The sequence below is a fragment of the Scaptodrosophila lebanonensis genome, unplaced genomic scaffold, assembly GCF_003285725.1.
Source record: "Scaptodrosophila lebanonensis strain 11010-0011.00,11010-0021.00 unplaced genomic scaffold, SlebRS2 tig00000001-arrow-pilon, whole genome shotgun sequence".
Taxonomy (NCBI): domain Eukaryota; kingdom Metazoa; phylum Arthropoda; class Insecta; order Diptera; family Drosophilidae; genus Scaptodrosophila; species Scaptodrosophila lebanonensis.
The window spans coordinates 5,612,659-5,629,168 of record NW_022060529.1 but is presented as its reverse complement, the minus strand read 5'-3'; the positions used below and the strand labels follow the sequence as shown (position 1 = coordinate 5,629,168).

Sequence of the window (16,510 nt, the reverse complement as noted above, 5' to 3'; positions counted from 1 at the left end):
ACTATTTTTTTGTTGCTGAAAAATAATATGAGTACTTGATTGCTACAAAATCGGTGTAGAGATTAAAATATTTTCCCAAAAAAAAAAATCGATAATGTTTTTTTTAAATGGGTGGCAAGCCCAATTGTAACAGCTGTTAAGAATTGTCATCGTGAGCAAAATCAACGCAAGCTTTTGGCTTACATGTGATAAATTTGCAAAGTAAACTATATCAAAAAGGCAATATTTATTGTAAGTATAAATGTGGTAAATTTTCAAATGCATGGTGGTGGGTATTCCTTGTGGATATTAACGTAAATCGCAATGTCTGTTTTCAGAATTTCATTTCTGCACCTCATTTTCCCATTCCTTGTTAAACCTCAATTTATTTCGTTCGTGTTTTCAAGCTGTCGAAATGGTTATAACGAGCGAACAGGTGCCACAGGTAACATCCAACCCCACTGATCATTCCTACATATAACTACATAAATAAGTAATAGTTGTTTGTAGTCATGTCGTTAGTTTGGTAGGACGTTTAATGAAAACATGCGTTCTTTATGCATGCATACTTATGTATGTGCCACTAATCACTTAAATTCATATTCAATTTCTGCAGAGTGCTTCTGAATCAACATCAACAGACCCGGGTGCTCCCAAACGCAGGAAACCCCGCCAACGGAATCGGCCTAGAAACAAACGCAATCGTGTTGAAGATAAAGAAATTGAAACTGTTCAGCATTCGCTTCAAATGGAGACTTCTATTCCAACAGTGAAGAAACTCAGCGGGCAAAGCACACATGAGAGTGCCCTAATTGCAGCCACGGACAAGACCCGTGAACAAATTATGGCTGAGCGCGAGGCCAAGAAGCAGGCAAAGCACAACAAAAAGAACCAAAGCAAAACAGTGCCAACGCCGCCCACAACAAAGATTATAACTGAAGTGGAACAAACTACAATAACGACCAGACTTACAACTACAACGACCACTACAAATGATAGGCAAGAACAATTAGCAACAACAGTGGCAGCTGCAGTTCCTACGAAAACAACAAGTGTAACTTCAACAACAACTTTGGAATTGGGCGAAAACACGCGAGAAAAGATTAAAGCTGAGCGCGAAGCAAAGAAGGCCGCTAAACAAGCTGTAAAATCGGCAAAAGTTAGCGGTGGCAATGTCGATGCAGCAGCTCAGAAATTGGCTAATTTGCAGATTCAGACCGCTGGTGCAACTGAAGCGGCGGAATCGGAAAAGGTTCGAATATTTGCTATATAACCTCCTTCCAATATTGTACTTTTTATTGCAGAAAAAGCCCGCACTCAGCAAAGCTGAGCGGCGTGCCATTCAGGAAGCACAGCGTGCCGCAAAAGCACAAGGAAAAGCTAAGAAAGACACAACTAAGACACTAACAGCAGGTGCACCAGGCTCCCAGGCGATTTCTCCACCTACTAGCACTATTGGCTCTAAGGAAATCAAGCGCGACAATGATTCACCATCGAAAATAGAAGGTTCACCCGTCAAATCTGTGCCTTCGAAGACCGAACGCGATCATAATGTAAAGCTGTTCAATCATTTGTTATGCACATCCAAGGATGCTAGCCAGTTTATTAATGATCCACTTGTGCATCCAAGCATGGCACGTCTAGGCGAGCAATACGCTAAACGCATTGTTGTCGGTTCTAATGCGCGATGCATTGCTTTTCTTAATGCCCTGCGGCAAGTGGTGCAGGATTTCGAGACTCCAGCCAAAAAGGAATTTGGTCGTAGCTTAGATGTAACAGTCAAACATCATGTGGATCATCTGCATAAATGTCGTCCGCTAGCTGTTTCAGTATCTAATGCTTATAAACAGTTTAAAAATCAGTTGACACAACTTCCCGTGGATAAACCTGAAACCGAGGTGAGTAGAATATTTGTCAAGCATTTCTAATCTACTTTTTATGTGATCTACTTTATGTAGCTAAAGGATCTGCTCAGTCATTTTATTGACACATACATAGAGAATCAAATTGGCAAGGCTGCGCAGGCCATTAGTGGTTTCCTGCAAGAGAAAATCACAAATGGCGATGTGCTTCTCACTTTCGGTTGCTCCTCCCTTATACATTACATCTGTGAAGAGGCAAAACGACGCCAGGTCGCCTTTCGCGTTATTGTCGTTGACTCGCGTCCCTTCTGCGAGGGTCAAGAGATGTTGAGACGCCTAAGTGCCGATGGTATACCCTGCACCTATGTCCTAATTAATGCTATCAGCTACGTCATGCCTGAGGCTACGAAGGTGTTGCTAGGAGCTCATGCACTTCTTGCCAATGGCTATGTCATGGCGCGTACAGGCACCGCACAAGTGGCTCTTGTCGCAAATGCTCACAATGTTCCCGTCCTGGTTTGTTGCGAGACCCACAAGTTTAGCGAACGTTTCCAAACAGATGCCATTGTCTACAACGAGCTAGGCGATCCCAATGAGTTAGTACGCAGTGACAAATGTTGCTTACTCAACTGGCAAACCAAGAGCAGAATGACGCCATTAAATTTGAACTATGACATAACGCCTCCGGAATTGGTCAGCGCCGTGGTCACTGAGGTAGCAATTCTGCCATGCACCAGCGTTCCTGTCATTTTGCGCATAAAACCGGAAATTGGATATTAATATAAGTAATGGCTGTCACTTCGAAAATTAATAAATTTTTTCAGTTTGTAAGAATTGACTAATTATTTGTGCAATATTAAATTCAAAATTTAAGATGATAACATAAATATAGCCTCGGCAAGGCTCTCGTCGGCGGTGGAGAGTGTTTATTTTCAGATCAGTTTATTCTGTTCAATTTACTGTGCCTCGGTAGCCCCGTATATACCAAAAGAGGCGTATAGTGAAGTAGTAAATCGTTTCCAAAGGACTTAGCAAACTGCAACCCATTAGTAGGGCTAGGAAGCCACCCAAAGACACATAATAGTCGGTGATTGTGTAGTAAATGCGATGGCGCAATTGCATCTTTGGTGGAAACGGGAGCACTACTTCCACATGTGTCCACTTCAGTGTGGTCTTATTAAAATGGTCCAGCACATCAGTAGTCATGAAAGTGTCGATTCTCGCCCCTGCACATTCTGGCAAGCATTGACAGGCCTTCAACGTTGCACCGTACTGCCAGTTTCTCTGAACAGCTAAACAGTTTAGTCCAACGATGTCACACACCTCATAGCTTGGGAATATATCGCGCATCGCTCGATTTGCATAGAAATGGGGCAGACAGCGGCATTTTTTCATAGCAAAACTTGCACGGCAGTTCGTCAAACACAAATGTCTGGAATATCTGTTTGGATACATAACCAGATTCGATTCGTTGCTCATGCGACATTTGCGATTTTTAATGGGAGTCCTATAGTTATTAAGTATTTGAGTAATTTTGCTTTGGATGTGGGGTGCTACTTACACATGCCACTTTCCATTTCCATTTTTCTCTTTACATTTTACAAAACGATTTTCTGACTCTGGTATTACGAATCAGACATTTACGTTTTCATTTTTTCAATTCAATTTGGCTATATGTTCATTTTACTGAGACAATTGAATTTGAATTGTGTGATTTGGTTAATATTAATTCAAGAAATTCAATTGTGAAAATATGATAAGCCAATCAAATTAATTTTAAAATATGAATCTTGAATTCCAGATGGCTTGGGCTCATGTCTTCAAGAAATTAAGCTGTAAGTTTTAAGCATTAATTCATACCATAAATATTGCAAGCTGAAACTCTTGTGTTCGAAGAATGATGGAAATGGAAAAATGGCATAATAAGATCACTTACGAGAGCAAGTCCTTTGTGTAAGTTAATTCAAGCATTTCGATGCCAATGTTAATATGTCTTCCCGGCGCTAACAATATATATGGATTGCTCCATGAGGGAGGCAAAGTATATGGCGAATGTATGAAAAGCTTCGTGTTCTTTATAAAATTGTGTTTGAATCCAAACCGAATCGGAAATGTTGAATATAAGTCAAAAGTTGATGGTGTTTGGTTGCTTTCCGGCCTCGGCGTCCCCAGATTGCTGTACAAGCTGGCAATAATTTTTTTAGGGCTTACTATATACTAAAAACAATGGCATTAATTTATATGAGTGCTTACGACAGATCCATCACATCCGAAATCAGGCAATTAAAAGTGTAACAAATGCCTCCGTCGTTCATTACAGCAGCCCCCCGCTCATTATGATCGTTAAAAACAATCGAAGTTTTTGTCAGACTGCAAGATGGAGTGCAACTGACAAACCAATATAACCTGATAGATAAACTGGCTCACTTGACTATATGCTGCATAAAATCCTTTGGCTGAAATTTATGTCGTCCTAATGGTAGCATCTGTGGTGATCCCATTTTAATGCTTATAAGTTCCTCAAAAAAGTAGCGTATGTCTTTGTGCTGGTTCTTCGGATACTGCCTGAAATTATGCTTAATTTTAGGGTGCGAAGACTGTGGTCACCCCTACAGATACGAACTCAATAAGTTTCGACACTTCATCTTCATCGAGAACGGGCTCACTACAAAATGTAAATGCCGGCATAGTGGAAGCAAAGTGCACATAATCCATGTCTGTTTCAATGCCAGTATTCTTTTTCTCATACAGCGCGATCAGCTTGCCACGTATTCTGTGGAAATAAATATTTACACCCAGGAATAGCAGCATCCAGAAGAGCCTAAGTTGCATTATATTAGTGATAAATGTGTTAGTCGCCAGGTACTTGAACTCACAGCTGCCACCAGTGCTGCCCCCGATAGATGAAGTGCCTTAGCCCATGAATATTGGTGTGTTCCAAAAAATCAATTGTGAAGCGCAGAAAGCGCTGCACTTGGCGATGTCGGCGCACAGTACGCAGCATGATAATTACTAAGCCCTGAATGCCTTAAATTTTCGACATTTATAGGTTTCTGTTCACGTAACTTGTTGAATAAATAATTTTTATTACATTTTGATCAAATCGATTAACATATTTTTGCTTGTAATTCTCATAAATGTTTTTGCTGTTCACTCTAATGGAATTGCTTGAAATATTTTATACATACATTGTTATCGAACATTTATTATAGGGTAACTTTTAATTGTACTCCTTTGTGTTTAAAGTGGAGGAATTTGGAGAAAACAACACGGCTAAAATAAATTGTGACTAACAGAAAATGTAGGTTTGTGCTCAACTTATAATAATTGTAATCAGTTAGGCGCTGCAATCTGCAATGTATTGGGGCACGAAGTCTGAATTTTGGAAGAATGGATAATCTTCACATTACATTAAAATGTGCAGCTACAACTACAAATGCAACTGTGGATATACATATGTAGGTAATTTATGTTGTTTACTTGCGATGTACATATAAGTACTATAAATATAACGTTCGCAAAATTGTTGCATACTCCACAACTCAAGCACAGACACACACGCGAGCGCCAATATTCTCTCAAAACGTTACAACTACAAGTGCTTTTCTAACTTTATGCTAAGACCTCACGATTTATAATTTACCTATGGGTTTATGGGCTGTTCTTCTGCATTGTGCGAAAACAGCTTCGACAGACGGGAACCGCCTTGCCACTATCCTGGCCAGGCAACGCCATACTCTTGTCTATACAGCGTTCGCAAAAGATTTCTCCGCATCTCCAGCAGTGAGTCTGCAACAGAAAGCAAGATATTTGCAATATTAGAGCGATTATGTGTGATAAAATGTACTCTCACACCTTTTTGCTGAACTGATCGAAGGGCGTAGAGCAGGAGCAGGCTGTGACATTTCGCATAGGCTTCCAATCTACAGCAACGGCTGTGATCTCGTCAGTCAAGCCATTTGGACTCGCAGTTTGCTCGGAATTCAATGAAAGATTAGCAAAGGACATGTTGTTCGCCTTAAGTGGATGGTCATCATCAGCGGCGCTTAGTTCGCTTAATTTCTTATCATAGTTGTATCTGAAACGCAATGGATAGTTCTATAGTTTTCATGAAAAAGTATAAATGGCTTAGCTTACTTGTTGTCAATGATTTCATTTGAGACTGTTTCCTTGCTCGGTTTTGTGGTCGTCGCATCCTGTAGTTTCTTTGCCGATTTTGAGATGTAATTTTTGAAACTAGCAATGCGTTTTGTTAGGTGCTGCACATGATCCTCTAGCGAATTGCAATGCTCCTTGCTGTCCAAGAGCACATCGCCAAGTGGCTCACGTGGATGTATGCCGCTCTCAAACCTACTATACATACCTCTCCAGAATCTGCAAGGTCGGTAAATAAACACATAATTTTCCACACATAGAAGGCCTTTCGTGGAGGACTCACTTTATGCACTGCGGTGCCAAATTCGCCTTGATGAGCTCATCCATTACCGGCTTATAAAGCGGGTTAATATACTCATTTAAATGATTGGACATAAAGCCCCACAACGAGTACGTGCGCTCGGCCAATTTTAGGTCCAAACGATCCTTCTCACAGTTGCCCACAAACGTGCCAAACTGACACGAATGCACATGATCGTGCAGTATGAGTAAAAAGCGCTCGTTAAACTCGAAAGCGTCGCTTCGCTGCGACATCAGCTGCCAGGTACAGTCGAGGAATTGTGTGAAAATTGGCGACACTTCCCGCGCTTCTGTTTGTATGTGGCCACAGCGTTCACTAAACTTGTGTCCGAAGGCCAGCCAGTCCTTCTCAATCAGAGCCTGAAAACCCTTAATTGTGCGATAATACGGATCCAGCATGAGCGACGCCAGTGAACAAACTTGTGCGGTACGATCCCATCCATCGGAGCAGTGCACGACCACAGAGACGCCTTTGTCGACGGCATTAGCAATGAAGCTGAAATCAAAGTTATTTAATTTGAATCAATAGAGAATTCAATGAATTATAATAAATCTGCTATGGTGGTGGTTACACAAAGTTTTTAATTAAAATGTCATTGATGACAAGTCCCAGTTCATGACTTTACTTGAAAAAGTCTGTTCAAAGTTTTTTTTTTTATTTTTAATAACCCACATAGCTGCCTTAGGGCCCAATGCGAACGGGCTTATAGAAATGTATAAGCTAAGCATACTGTTGATTCCCAACTCAAGGGCCGCGGCCAAAGGGAGAATCGTCAACTTGTTTCGTATGCAAAGCCACCCACATCCATGCAGACCTAACACCCACGTAAATACTACACCATCAAATCTGTTTGGCTTTGGGCGATTTGCAGAGCATACAGAGACAATTTCTGTCACATCACCACCCACCTTGACGTGCCCAAAACGGAACGTATGTGCTTTAGCCAACCCGACGATTCCAGAGCATTCAGAAACCCGCTCATGGTTGGGGTCTTCTGTTCGCATGCCTCCAACACCTTCTGCAAACTGGCACGCTGCACATGGATGTTCTCGATGCCCAGAAAATGAAACTTGATGTTCTCATAGAATGCCTCATTCTCATAGCCTTTGCCAGCTGCCCGGTTTGCAATAGCATTGATCTGCAAACAGTAGTTGTTTTTTAGTTGTTTATTTGTCTATCAAGGCAATTTTTCAGGCTTGCAACTCACCCGTGGTCGTGTGTCAACAACGTACATGTAGTCGGTGTTTGGATTCGTCTTGCGTATGGCCTCCAGCATTTGTTCGTCCTCCAGACAACGCGCACTGAATCCCGACAAGGGTTGACTGCATCGACATATGGATGCCTGTGCATTAATATTAATAGTACATCGAATATAGTGTTATATATATAGCTGAGTACAAAAACCGCCCACCCTTTACCTTATTGGCATGCAAATAGGTCAGCGCCGGGAGGCGACCCTTAGACCGAAAACGCGAACTGCTTATCAACATCAGCTTCGTGGCCTCCTGTGGCACGTAGATTTGTCGAGGATACGTGTCACAAAGATCGTATTTCTCATTCATGGTGCACAAGGTCCAGATATCATTTGGCACGCGTAGACGCTTGAATTCGGCATCCAGCTTGAAGTAATCCCAGCCAGCGTTCTGCGGAAAATCGTCCTTGGCCGGCTGATAGTTGAAGCAATATAACTTATTGATGGAAACTGCAGATTTAAGTTTATGATACATTGAACCATATTTTATGCATTCAGGCATTCATTTACCTGGCTGAAAAAGCTTGATGAGCGAGGTGTAAACATCGTGACATTCGGAGTCCTTTGGTATGACAAATGTGACTGACAGAAAGGTCTTGCAACGTATGAGTAGCGGCGATCCGGTTGTACTTAACGGCAGCTTCTCAATGTTCGCAATATGCATGTGCAAAATCTGCAATAAAATAATGTTTTTCTTATTACAAGCCCACATTTGGTTTGGGATCCAACTCCCTTAACAACACATCAATATTGTTTCTTTAGTTTGTAAGCCAGGTCCGTTGCCTTTATTTTTCCACAGGCAACAAAATGATGAGTGCCTAGCTACGTGCTTTGACTTCTGTGTCCATAACTTCCTCAACTAAATAATTAATAAGCGTATGAGCGCAGAGCAGTAAATTTCGAAACTAGTAGTATTGAAACACATCATTAAAAAAGACTTTCTTAATGTCAGGAAAATCGATAAATTGTGCCCCGACAGTTTGCCATTTAATTGGCACTTGTTGGCTTGCGGCTCGAGAGCTCCTAACTTTTAATTGAAAGGGCTCATTGTCGCCAGCGCTCATGTGTGTGCGATGTGATGTGGTTAGCTCGGCAATTTACGGCTCTTCCACAACACCCTCATTAACCATTGCCCCACCCTTGATGCACTTGTGGCAGCAGGGTAAAGTGCATAATTGATGTAATAGTTTGCACGAAAATGCAGAAAAATAATTCTTTTTTTTTTATATTCTTTAACGCCTAAGACACCATACAACGTTTAATTTATATAATTATTCTACATATAGATGCAGAGTATTTTAATAAGAGTATGCAACATATATGTTACATTTCACAAATGTGAAGGCTCAAACTCTCTTAGCAGTCCGACAGAAAGATAATTTATTATGTTATTTATTTTATTATATTCTGTAGATGAAATGTACAAGAGTATATTAGGTTTCCGGGACCTGAAAAATGTAACAGGCAGAAACAGGCGTGGCAGACCCCACAAAGTATATATATTCTTGATCAGCGTGACAAGAAGAGTCGATCTAGCCCTGTCTGTCTGTCCGTCCGTATGAACATCTGGACCTCAGAGACTATAAGAGATAGAGTCACCAAATTTTGCACAAAGATGCCTTATGTGTGTACGCTATACGAGTTTGTTTTATTTTTTTGATTTCCCCCCCACTTCCCCCCTATGGGAGTTTTCCCGATTTTCCATTCGTATAATCGCCTATATCTCGGAGACTATAAGACCTAGGAACACCAAATTTTAGTCCAAGATGCCTTATGTGAATACGCAGAAAATGTGTATTTTGGAATTTCTCTCCCCCGCAAATCGTAACTCCCGTAATTCTTGGAATTTCGAACTCAAATTTTGCAAATACCCCCAGTTAGTTATTATGTGTCCGAATGCCAAGTTTCACTATGATAGACCGATTTAACAAGAAGGTATAGCCATAAATATATTTGTTGCCCACGCGCTGCCCGCAGCTGTTGTTGATGCTGGTGCTTTGGTTGACTGCAAACATGTTTACACAGACACGAATAGATGCGCATAGCCGTTCATACACTCATATAGATGCAATTGTTTTGTATATGTGCAATTATACACCCTTTACATGAGTTCGAATACCTAGAGAGGTAAAATAGATTTTTAATTTTCTTAATTATTTTTATTTTCTATAATTATTGTAAACATATGTACAGAGTATTTTAAAGTCGGGACACCCGACTTTAGCCGTTTTACTTTTTTTCATTTGAATTCACGGTGTAATAACAATTAATTCATGGCTCGAAGGAACTTGGCATTACAATAAAAGTTAAGCTTCTTTGTAATTAAAGCGTAAGCCCCAAAAAGCCAACAAAAAGTGCAATTAGTAAATGCTTTAGTTTGCCATTGTGTGCGTTGTGTAAGCCACTAATGAGCAATGTGGTTATGTGTGGCTTATAGAGTAGGCGTTGGTGGCAGACGAATAGGACTGACGCGCCAGCAAACAGAGATTTAAGTTTGCCTAATATCATTGCGATTACATATGTATGTATACACTGATTATTTATTTTACTGGCAAGCAGGCGCTTGGCCACAAGCATTTTTTCTAACCCATGTGTAGCTTGAAGCGCTTTTTCGTCTCACTTTTTTCATGTTTAACAATAGTCTTTTGTGCTCTGGTTTGGCCTTTATTTGAAACTTTTATTGCAAACGCGCCTGCAACAACAGCAACAAAAAATTTCCCCCACATCTTAACACAAAACATATACTACATGCCTACAACGTCAAATGTTTATGTGCTGTTGGCTTATCTAAATGAAAATGCATGTTTTCCTCTTCGTATTTTAAAATGCAAAGAACGCCCACGCAGTTCAGCGCAGCGGCACGCGTTGCCAATTTAATTTGCGTTCATGCCAAGCGTGCCACTATGCGTATGCGTAATATCAATGGGCAGTACATTAACTTTGGTATTTGTTGTTGTGGCATGCCAAAACAAATTTTAATTAAATTAAAGCCCTGCGTTTTTCGAGTTTCAACTTTTAAAAAAAGTAGGGAAATTCATAAGTAATGTCAGCTTTGGGAGCGCCTACTTATCCAAAATTTAACACCCGGCTTGGGGCACAGCGGAAAAACAGGCAACGCAGCTGTCACAGAAAACTCTTGATGTTGCACACTCAACAAACATGCTATACACTTAGAGAATTTAAATGTTATTAGTTTTGCAAAAGTCTTAAATATATATTTTTATTAAGGTGTTGGTGCTTAACAGCATTAAACAACGATAAACAACCCGTATTAATTTCTGCCACTTGGAAAAATCGAACATTAAAACCCTTCTGGACTGCCGGCACATGAATTGACGGTAAAATTCGGAATTGCAATTCTTGCGAAGCAGGAGCAGGACGCTAGTGTACTATAATATGTGTTACAACTTTGATGCAGAAAAGATTTTTATCTTCTTTTCCTTTAACTAAAAAATGCACTACATTTTTTCTCAAAATGTACACAAACAAATGGAAGTGTGAGCTTTAAACTCGAGTAAGACAACAAATTGCGAACAACGCATCGTGGTGGCTGCATAAAAGATATTTTATGTCTGTCAGGCGGGGCCAGAGACGTTGAAGTGCGACCGCCGCTCAAATATTTAACGAGCGAGGTCAGCAATAAGCGCAAACTGTGCGTTTGCCACGTTCTGTTCAAGCATTGTGGGGGCAAGTGACTGCAAACCCGTAAGCAGCAATGTAGGAGTAAAAGAGCCCTGTCAGTCAGTCAGTCAGTCGTTAAGTTTGTCTTTCAGTCAGTTAGGCAGACAGCCAACTAAGGCGTCCATTAGTCGGGCAGTTGCAAAATTTGAAAGCAATTTTAGCGCTTCTTTTTATTTGCGTCGTACACTGCTTTATTTCGTCGACTCTTCTTTGTAGCATACTTTTGTGGTTCAACGACGCGACAACGAGGGCGCATTAAAATGACGCCGCTTCTTTTCGTTCACTTGCAATTGACTTTTTCACAGACTGACTGGCCTAGAGAGTTACAGGGCCCACTTTGTGCGACGTGCCAAGGATTGCAAAATAAATAGCTCTAGGTACATAAAGGTACTGAAGTCGTTTTAATACCAGGCACTTTCCTTGCATAAATATACAAGAAAGAAGGAATAAAGCGTAAATGTGTGTAGTGCAAGGACATTTTCAGTCTCGGAAATAAAAACTAACATTTCAGGAAGTTCCCATGTCGAATTTAAAGGATTTACCTTTTCATATTCGTATACTTGTCTGATAGTATTTAAATGAGCTAAAGCGATTGTAAATTGATAAATACTCCCAATTATAAAATTTATATCTGTATATAACTTATAGTCATTCCATACATTTGCTTTTATCGAGCGTTTGCTGTAGTAGTATTCATGGAAAAGTTTAGGCTCCTACTGCCGACAACAGTTGCCGAAAAGTTGTTGGTTTTCCCCCCGACTAGCACGAACACTGTCGCGTCCTTCAGAACAGCTCAAGCACTAAAATATTGACTATTATGGCAGCCCAATTACAAAAGTTGTACAAGAACTTTTCAAATACAAACAAGAATGTAGGAGCCATAAAATAATTGATGATGTCATGCAGATCCAACCATTGTTGTTGACAATTGGCGCTTCGCGCTTTCCATTTACTTAGAGGGACAGAGATTAAAATGCTTACCCATGTCTCCTTGTTGCTGTCGGGCTCCACAAATATTAAATGTGTGGCTGTCAAATATAAAGTGCCAACTGTTGGATTCTTGGTGTTGTACCGATCAATCATGCGCACATTTTCCACCTGTGATGGGTAAAGAGCAGAGAGAAAATGTAAATGTAGGAAAATTTATAATACGGCATTACTTTATCCCTTATTAAATGCGTTCAAAGTTATTGTGCAACATTGTGTGCTGCAAACATTGTAAAGAATTATCTGCGACGTCAGCAAAATATGGGAAAGAGTTATGTATGTATGTACTATGTAGGCTGGCATACATTATCTTTATGTAGCTTTTATTTTTGCTGGCATTTCATTTTAAAAAGGCAAAGCGTCGACCGGACAGCTGCGCATTTCAAATTTTCGGCTTTACAAAATTATTTGCGGTTGACAGCCAGTATTTTACTTTTTCAATGGTACTTTGTTATCGATGGTCGGCTGCCCTCAGTTTTGTTTGTTTCGAAACATGAGCTTTTTGTCGCTTTAGGTCCCATAATTGATTACAAAATATTGGCTGCCTATATTTGTACACGATAATCATGAGTTCTTGAGTGCCGATTTAATTTAGAACTTCATTGCTTTAAAATATTTTCAAATTAAATATTCAATTCAATCAATCAATCTTAGGCTACGATTATAAGTACGTCTTGAATTAGACTTAAATAAGTTATTGTAAAAAAGTGTCGTCAAGTGTCTAAAATGTGACATTGGATTGTTGTCTACCACTTACTGTTTTCCCGTCTGCCTGACATGCTATAAGCATTGTTTATACTTGCTTCCACACTTTTTGGAAAAATGTGTGTTTGCAAAATTTATTTGGCATTCATTTGGTGCATTATGAAATTAACTTACAAGAAAGTTTCCTTAACATTCCTATTACAGCTTCGAAGTTAAAATTAAGACATTTCACCAAATTAGTGATTGGAAGCAAATGTCTTATTCAGAACTCTGAATCGAGTGGCTAAATGCAATGATTAAGTCAGTAATTTGTTTATTTGCTCTTCCTTTGAGATAAGAAACTATTCAAAAATAAAAACTGAAAGAAAAACAAAATTAAAAGGAACCTAAGCTTGTTACTAGGCTTGTGTATTTCCTTATTACATTTTTTAGTAACTCAAAATATCAAACGACCACGACCCTCTACCCTTTTATGGGGCTAAGACACAGGCTGAAACAATAAGAAACAAATTGAATTCTTGTGCAGCTGCACAGTATTTTCCAGCTGTCAGACAGCCTGTTGAAGGCGATGCGTGACAAGGCAATTTCACTGAAGGCCTTTCCGCTGTGCACCAACAATAATCACAACAATGTGAACGTAAATTTAATTGCCGCACTTCTCAGGCATTGAACGACTGGGTGGAAGACTGAGGTGACAGCGAGAATGCAACAATTTGTCTTTCTGCATTTCCGCTGTCAGAGGAACCGGACAGGCAATTGGGAAAATGAGTAAGTTGGTTGGTTGCTGGGTGAGTACATATATGACGCAAATAACCTCGCAGCGTTTCGAGTAAAACCAGGATGGCTGCAACTTGCTGAGAATTGCGTGCGTATTGTCATAGCCACGTTTGACCTAAATAAATATATGGTGCCCTATTCCCTAGGTGCCCAACAGAGTGTGCTCAATCGGGTTTGCCTTGATTGGGGAGCGACGACGTCTAGCATATTATATTCAAAGCATAATTTGCATAATTCATCGCAACGCCACCGGCTATGTTACAAAGAAAAACAAAGCAAAGGAAGCTTGATGGCAAAATTAGTTGGATTTTTTATGCTGCTTGTACTGTTCTCGGCATATTAGCATAATGGTACAAAAGAAAAAGGAAATTAAGTTTGCCCCGACTTGGACTTTTACCTTCTTGAGCACACAATTGCCATTGTAGTAAATGGGTGCTTCATTAAACTCCTCCTCGATCCAAGAGACCACCTTCTCTGACACAAATGGAGGAACGGGCACGCCCCATAGGCGTTTGTTACCCTCGGGTGGCTCCTCCGTTTCCGGCGATATATTGTCGAAGCTAAGGCGCAGTGCCGATGTAGGCGACAACTGACGTTCTATTTCATTGAATTTATTCATGAATCTTGTGAAATCCATCTCTGCTCTCTGCTTATTAGCTTTCTTTTATTTTCGTGCACAACAAAGCGATTATTGATTTTAAATTAACAACAAAAATAACGAGACTTGCAGCACTTCTTAGCCCATGAATTAAATCACGTGAATGTTGGCGGTGGGTATATAATACTTTCACTTTTCGTTTAACACACGAATGCCACTTTGTTATTGGTCGAGAGCGAGAGTGGGTTTATGTTTGTGTGTGTTGATTTTGATGTGTAACGAACAAGTGCGAAGTAAAATATACAACTTCTAAATGGGCGCGTGTAGCGGTCCCGTTAGGTTCCGACGAACGCTCCGAGTGAACTCAGCGATGACTGCCGCTTGCGTGCGCTTAAAAGCATGCTTTGAAAAACTGCTCTCAGGGACATTTTCATAGTACGGGAATTTTTCTCCGCACAATAACGTTCTACTACTACTCTCCAGCGCAGTTGTTTCGAATTTCTTTATGGAAATCTTTTTAAAATGGTTTGCCAGTTTGTTTAAGTACTATGTTTAAATACAAATATTGATGTTTTTGAATGCTTTAAAAGTCTCATTCAGTGCAGGCTCGGTTAAATTTCAAAAGTTTATTTGGAGGTGTCTTGTTACACATAAACGATTTTTGTAACCGAATCTGAATAGCGCAGTCTGTCTGTGCGACCGCCCGTTTCAATAACACTCCTTTACTGTTATATTGCTATCGATGTTAACTTTTCTCCCGAGGCTTTAAGATCTATGATTTGGTTGGTTATATTTCCATTCGATTAAGATACAGTAAAATATATGAAATGGCTATTTCTCCAAATGGACACGATAAACTTTTAAATTTTTTGAGCCTAGGCTGGATATGTGGTAAGCAAACATTACAAAACGGGCACAAAAAGTTGACTGGCTGAAAATAATTTATAGGTTGGTTGCAAAATCTAAATTTTACTGAGTTAAAAAAGAAGCTTTAAAGATATAAATCGTGTTTTTTTTTTTAAAGCCGATTTGATGCTATAACTATGATGTGTAATTTTAAAAAGTTAATCAAACCCTTATTGTGCGCCGATAGGTAATAAATCTTTTATCAAGTGTCTTAAGCATGTTTCACCGTTAATCACCAAAACACCCGCGTCAAATTACAAAAAAAATTAATGTGCTCATGTGAGTAGAAACCATAATCAAAAGAGAGCAGCAGTAGATAAAGAGTGAAGGGAGCAATAAAAAGAGAGTGCGAAAGGGGAGGCGGTGCGCCGTGTTTATTTACAGACTAAATTCGCGCATGTTTGACGGCTAAATTGATAATTCTTGCGTTCACTATTTGCATACATTTGTATCTATATATGTATATATAAACAGGTGCTTGATTGCAGTTTGGACCATACGACCCACCCGCACAGTTAATAGCCATAGTAATATAGGTAGATATTTGCCCTTGCCCGCCAAATTCGTGCCCTTGGTCTGCAAATGGGCGCACATTGGCTCTGCGCTGGCCGGCCACATGTGGGCTATGTAGCAGGAGACGGACACACAGGTGACCATCGATTTTAAATAACAACAAAGAGGTATAAATTTAAGGAGCATGAGCTGTGAGCATGACTCACATCAGGTCAAAGGATTAATGTGCGTACGTGAGGGGATTACTATTGTCAATCGGTAGCTTAGCCTTATGGTTTTCATTTTTAAGGTAACAGATTCTTATATTTACCTTTGCTAACTTAATATCGTCCATTGTTTACGTTTTTTGTTTGGCAACTTTATTCTTACCACCTGTCAAAAACACTCACAGACGGGCACAGCCGGAATATATAATTGCACAAGTTATCACCTAGTTAAACAGTATAAAACGCACTTTAGATTTTGCCCATTTCAGTTACACACGCATTGTAAACTGGTAAAATGTACTAATTGCTTTCACAATTGCTTAAATGCTCTCGCCCTCCATAATTCAATACTTGCCACCTAGTTGGAGCCCTTCCAAATTATATCAGGTGGCAGCTTTTTTTATGGAGTGTAAAAATGTGGCAGGCTACACGTTGCGTTGGGAATGGCTGTTCTTGGTGAGCTATCGATAATTTCAACTGCAGCAGTTAATTTTTCAAAAAAGAAAACCTAGTCAAAATAAGAAATGTTGAAGTTAGCGCGCATTCAAATTATAATTTCATTTTCATAGAGTCTACGCATTTTCGTAC

General features: G+C 39.9%; 2 protein-coding genes across 6 annotated transcripts; one reads left to right on the top strand and one right to left on the bottom strand.

The window, feature by feature from the left end:
- Positions 1-103: 103 nt before the first annotated feature.
- LOC115626011 (translation initiation factor eIF-2B subunit delta) lies at positions 104-2,683 on the top strand. Of its 3 annotated transcripts, none has more exons than XM_030521278.1 (4): positions 104-231; positions 596-1,231; positions 1,284-1,877; positions 1,938-2,683. In XM_030521278.1, exons 2-4 carry the CDS (start codon positions 728-730, stop codon positions 2,619-2,621), a joined length of 1,782 nt encoding a protein of 593 aa, XP_030377138.1. In that variant the 5' UTR covers positions 104-231; positions 596-727; the 3' UTR covers positions 2,622-2,683. The 3 variants fall into 3 exon arrangements, with proteins under 3 accessions (XP_030377138.1, XP_030377130.1, XP_030377122.1); XM_030521270.1 differs by lacking the exon at positions 104-231 and adding an exon at positions 365-424 and having other exon boundaries at positions 1,290-1,877; XM_030521262.1 differs by lacking the exon at positions 104-231 and adding an exon at positions 369-424.
- A 2,282-nt stretch (positions 2,684-4,965) lies between these two features.
- Positions 4,966-16,235, bottom strand: LOC115624686 (myotubularin-related protein 6). Of its 3 annotated transcripts, none has more exons than XM_030519493.1 (10): positions 14,097-14,336; positions 12,212-12,328; positions 8,060-8,222; positions 7,716-7,999; positions 7,505-7,639; positions 7,206-7,435; positions 6,280-6,792; positions 5,979-6,215; positions 5,697-5,919; positions 4,966-5,630 (listed from the first exon to the last, which is right to left on the bottom strand). In XM_030519493.1, exons 1-10 carry the CDS (start codon positions 14,334-14,336, stop codon positions 5,493-5,495), a joined length of 2,280 nt encoding a protein of 759 aa, XP_030375353.1. In that variant the 3' UTR covers positions 4,966-5,492. The 3 variants fall into 3 exon arrangements, with proteins under 3 accessions (XP_030375353.1, XP_030375361.1, XP_030375369.1); XM_030519501.1 differs by lacking the exon at positions 14,097-14,336 and adding an exon at positions 16,027-16,235 and having other exon boundaries at positions 5,493-5,630; XM_030519509.1 differs by lacking the exon at positions 14,097-14,336 and adding an exon at positions 16,106-16,124 and having other exon boundaries at positions 5,493-5,630.
- Positions 16,236-16,510: the final 275 nt, after the last annotated feature.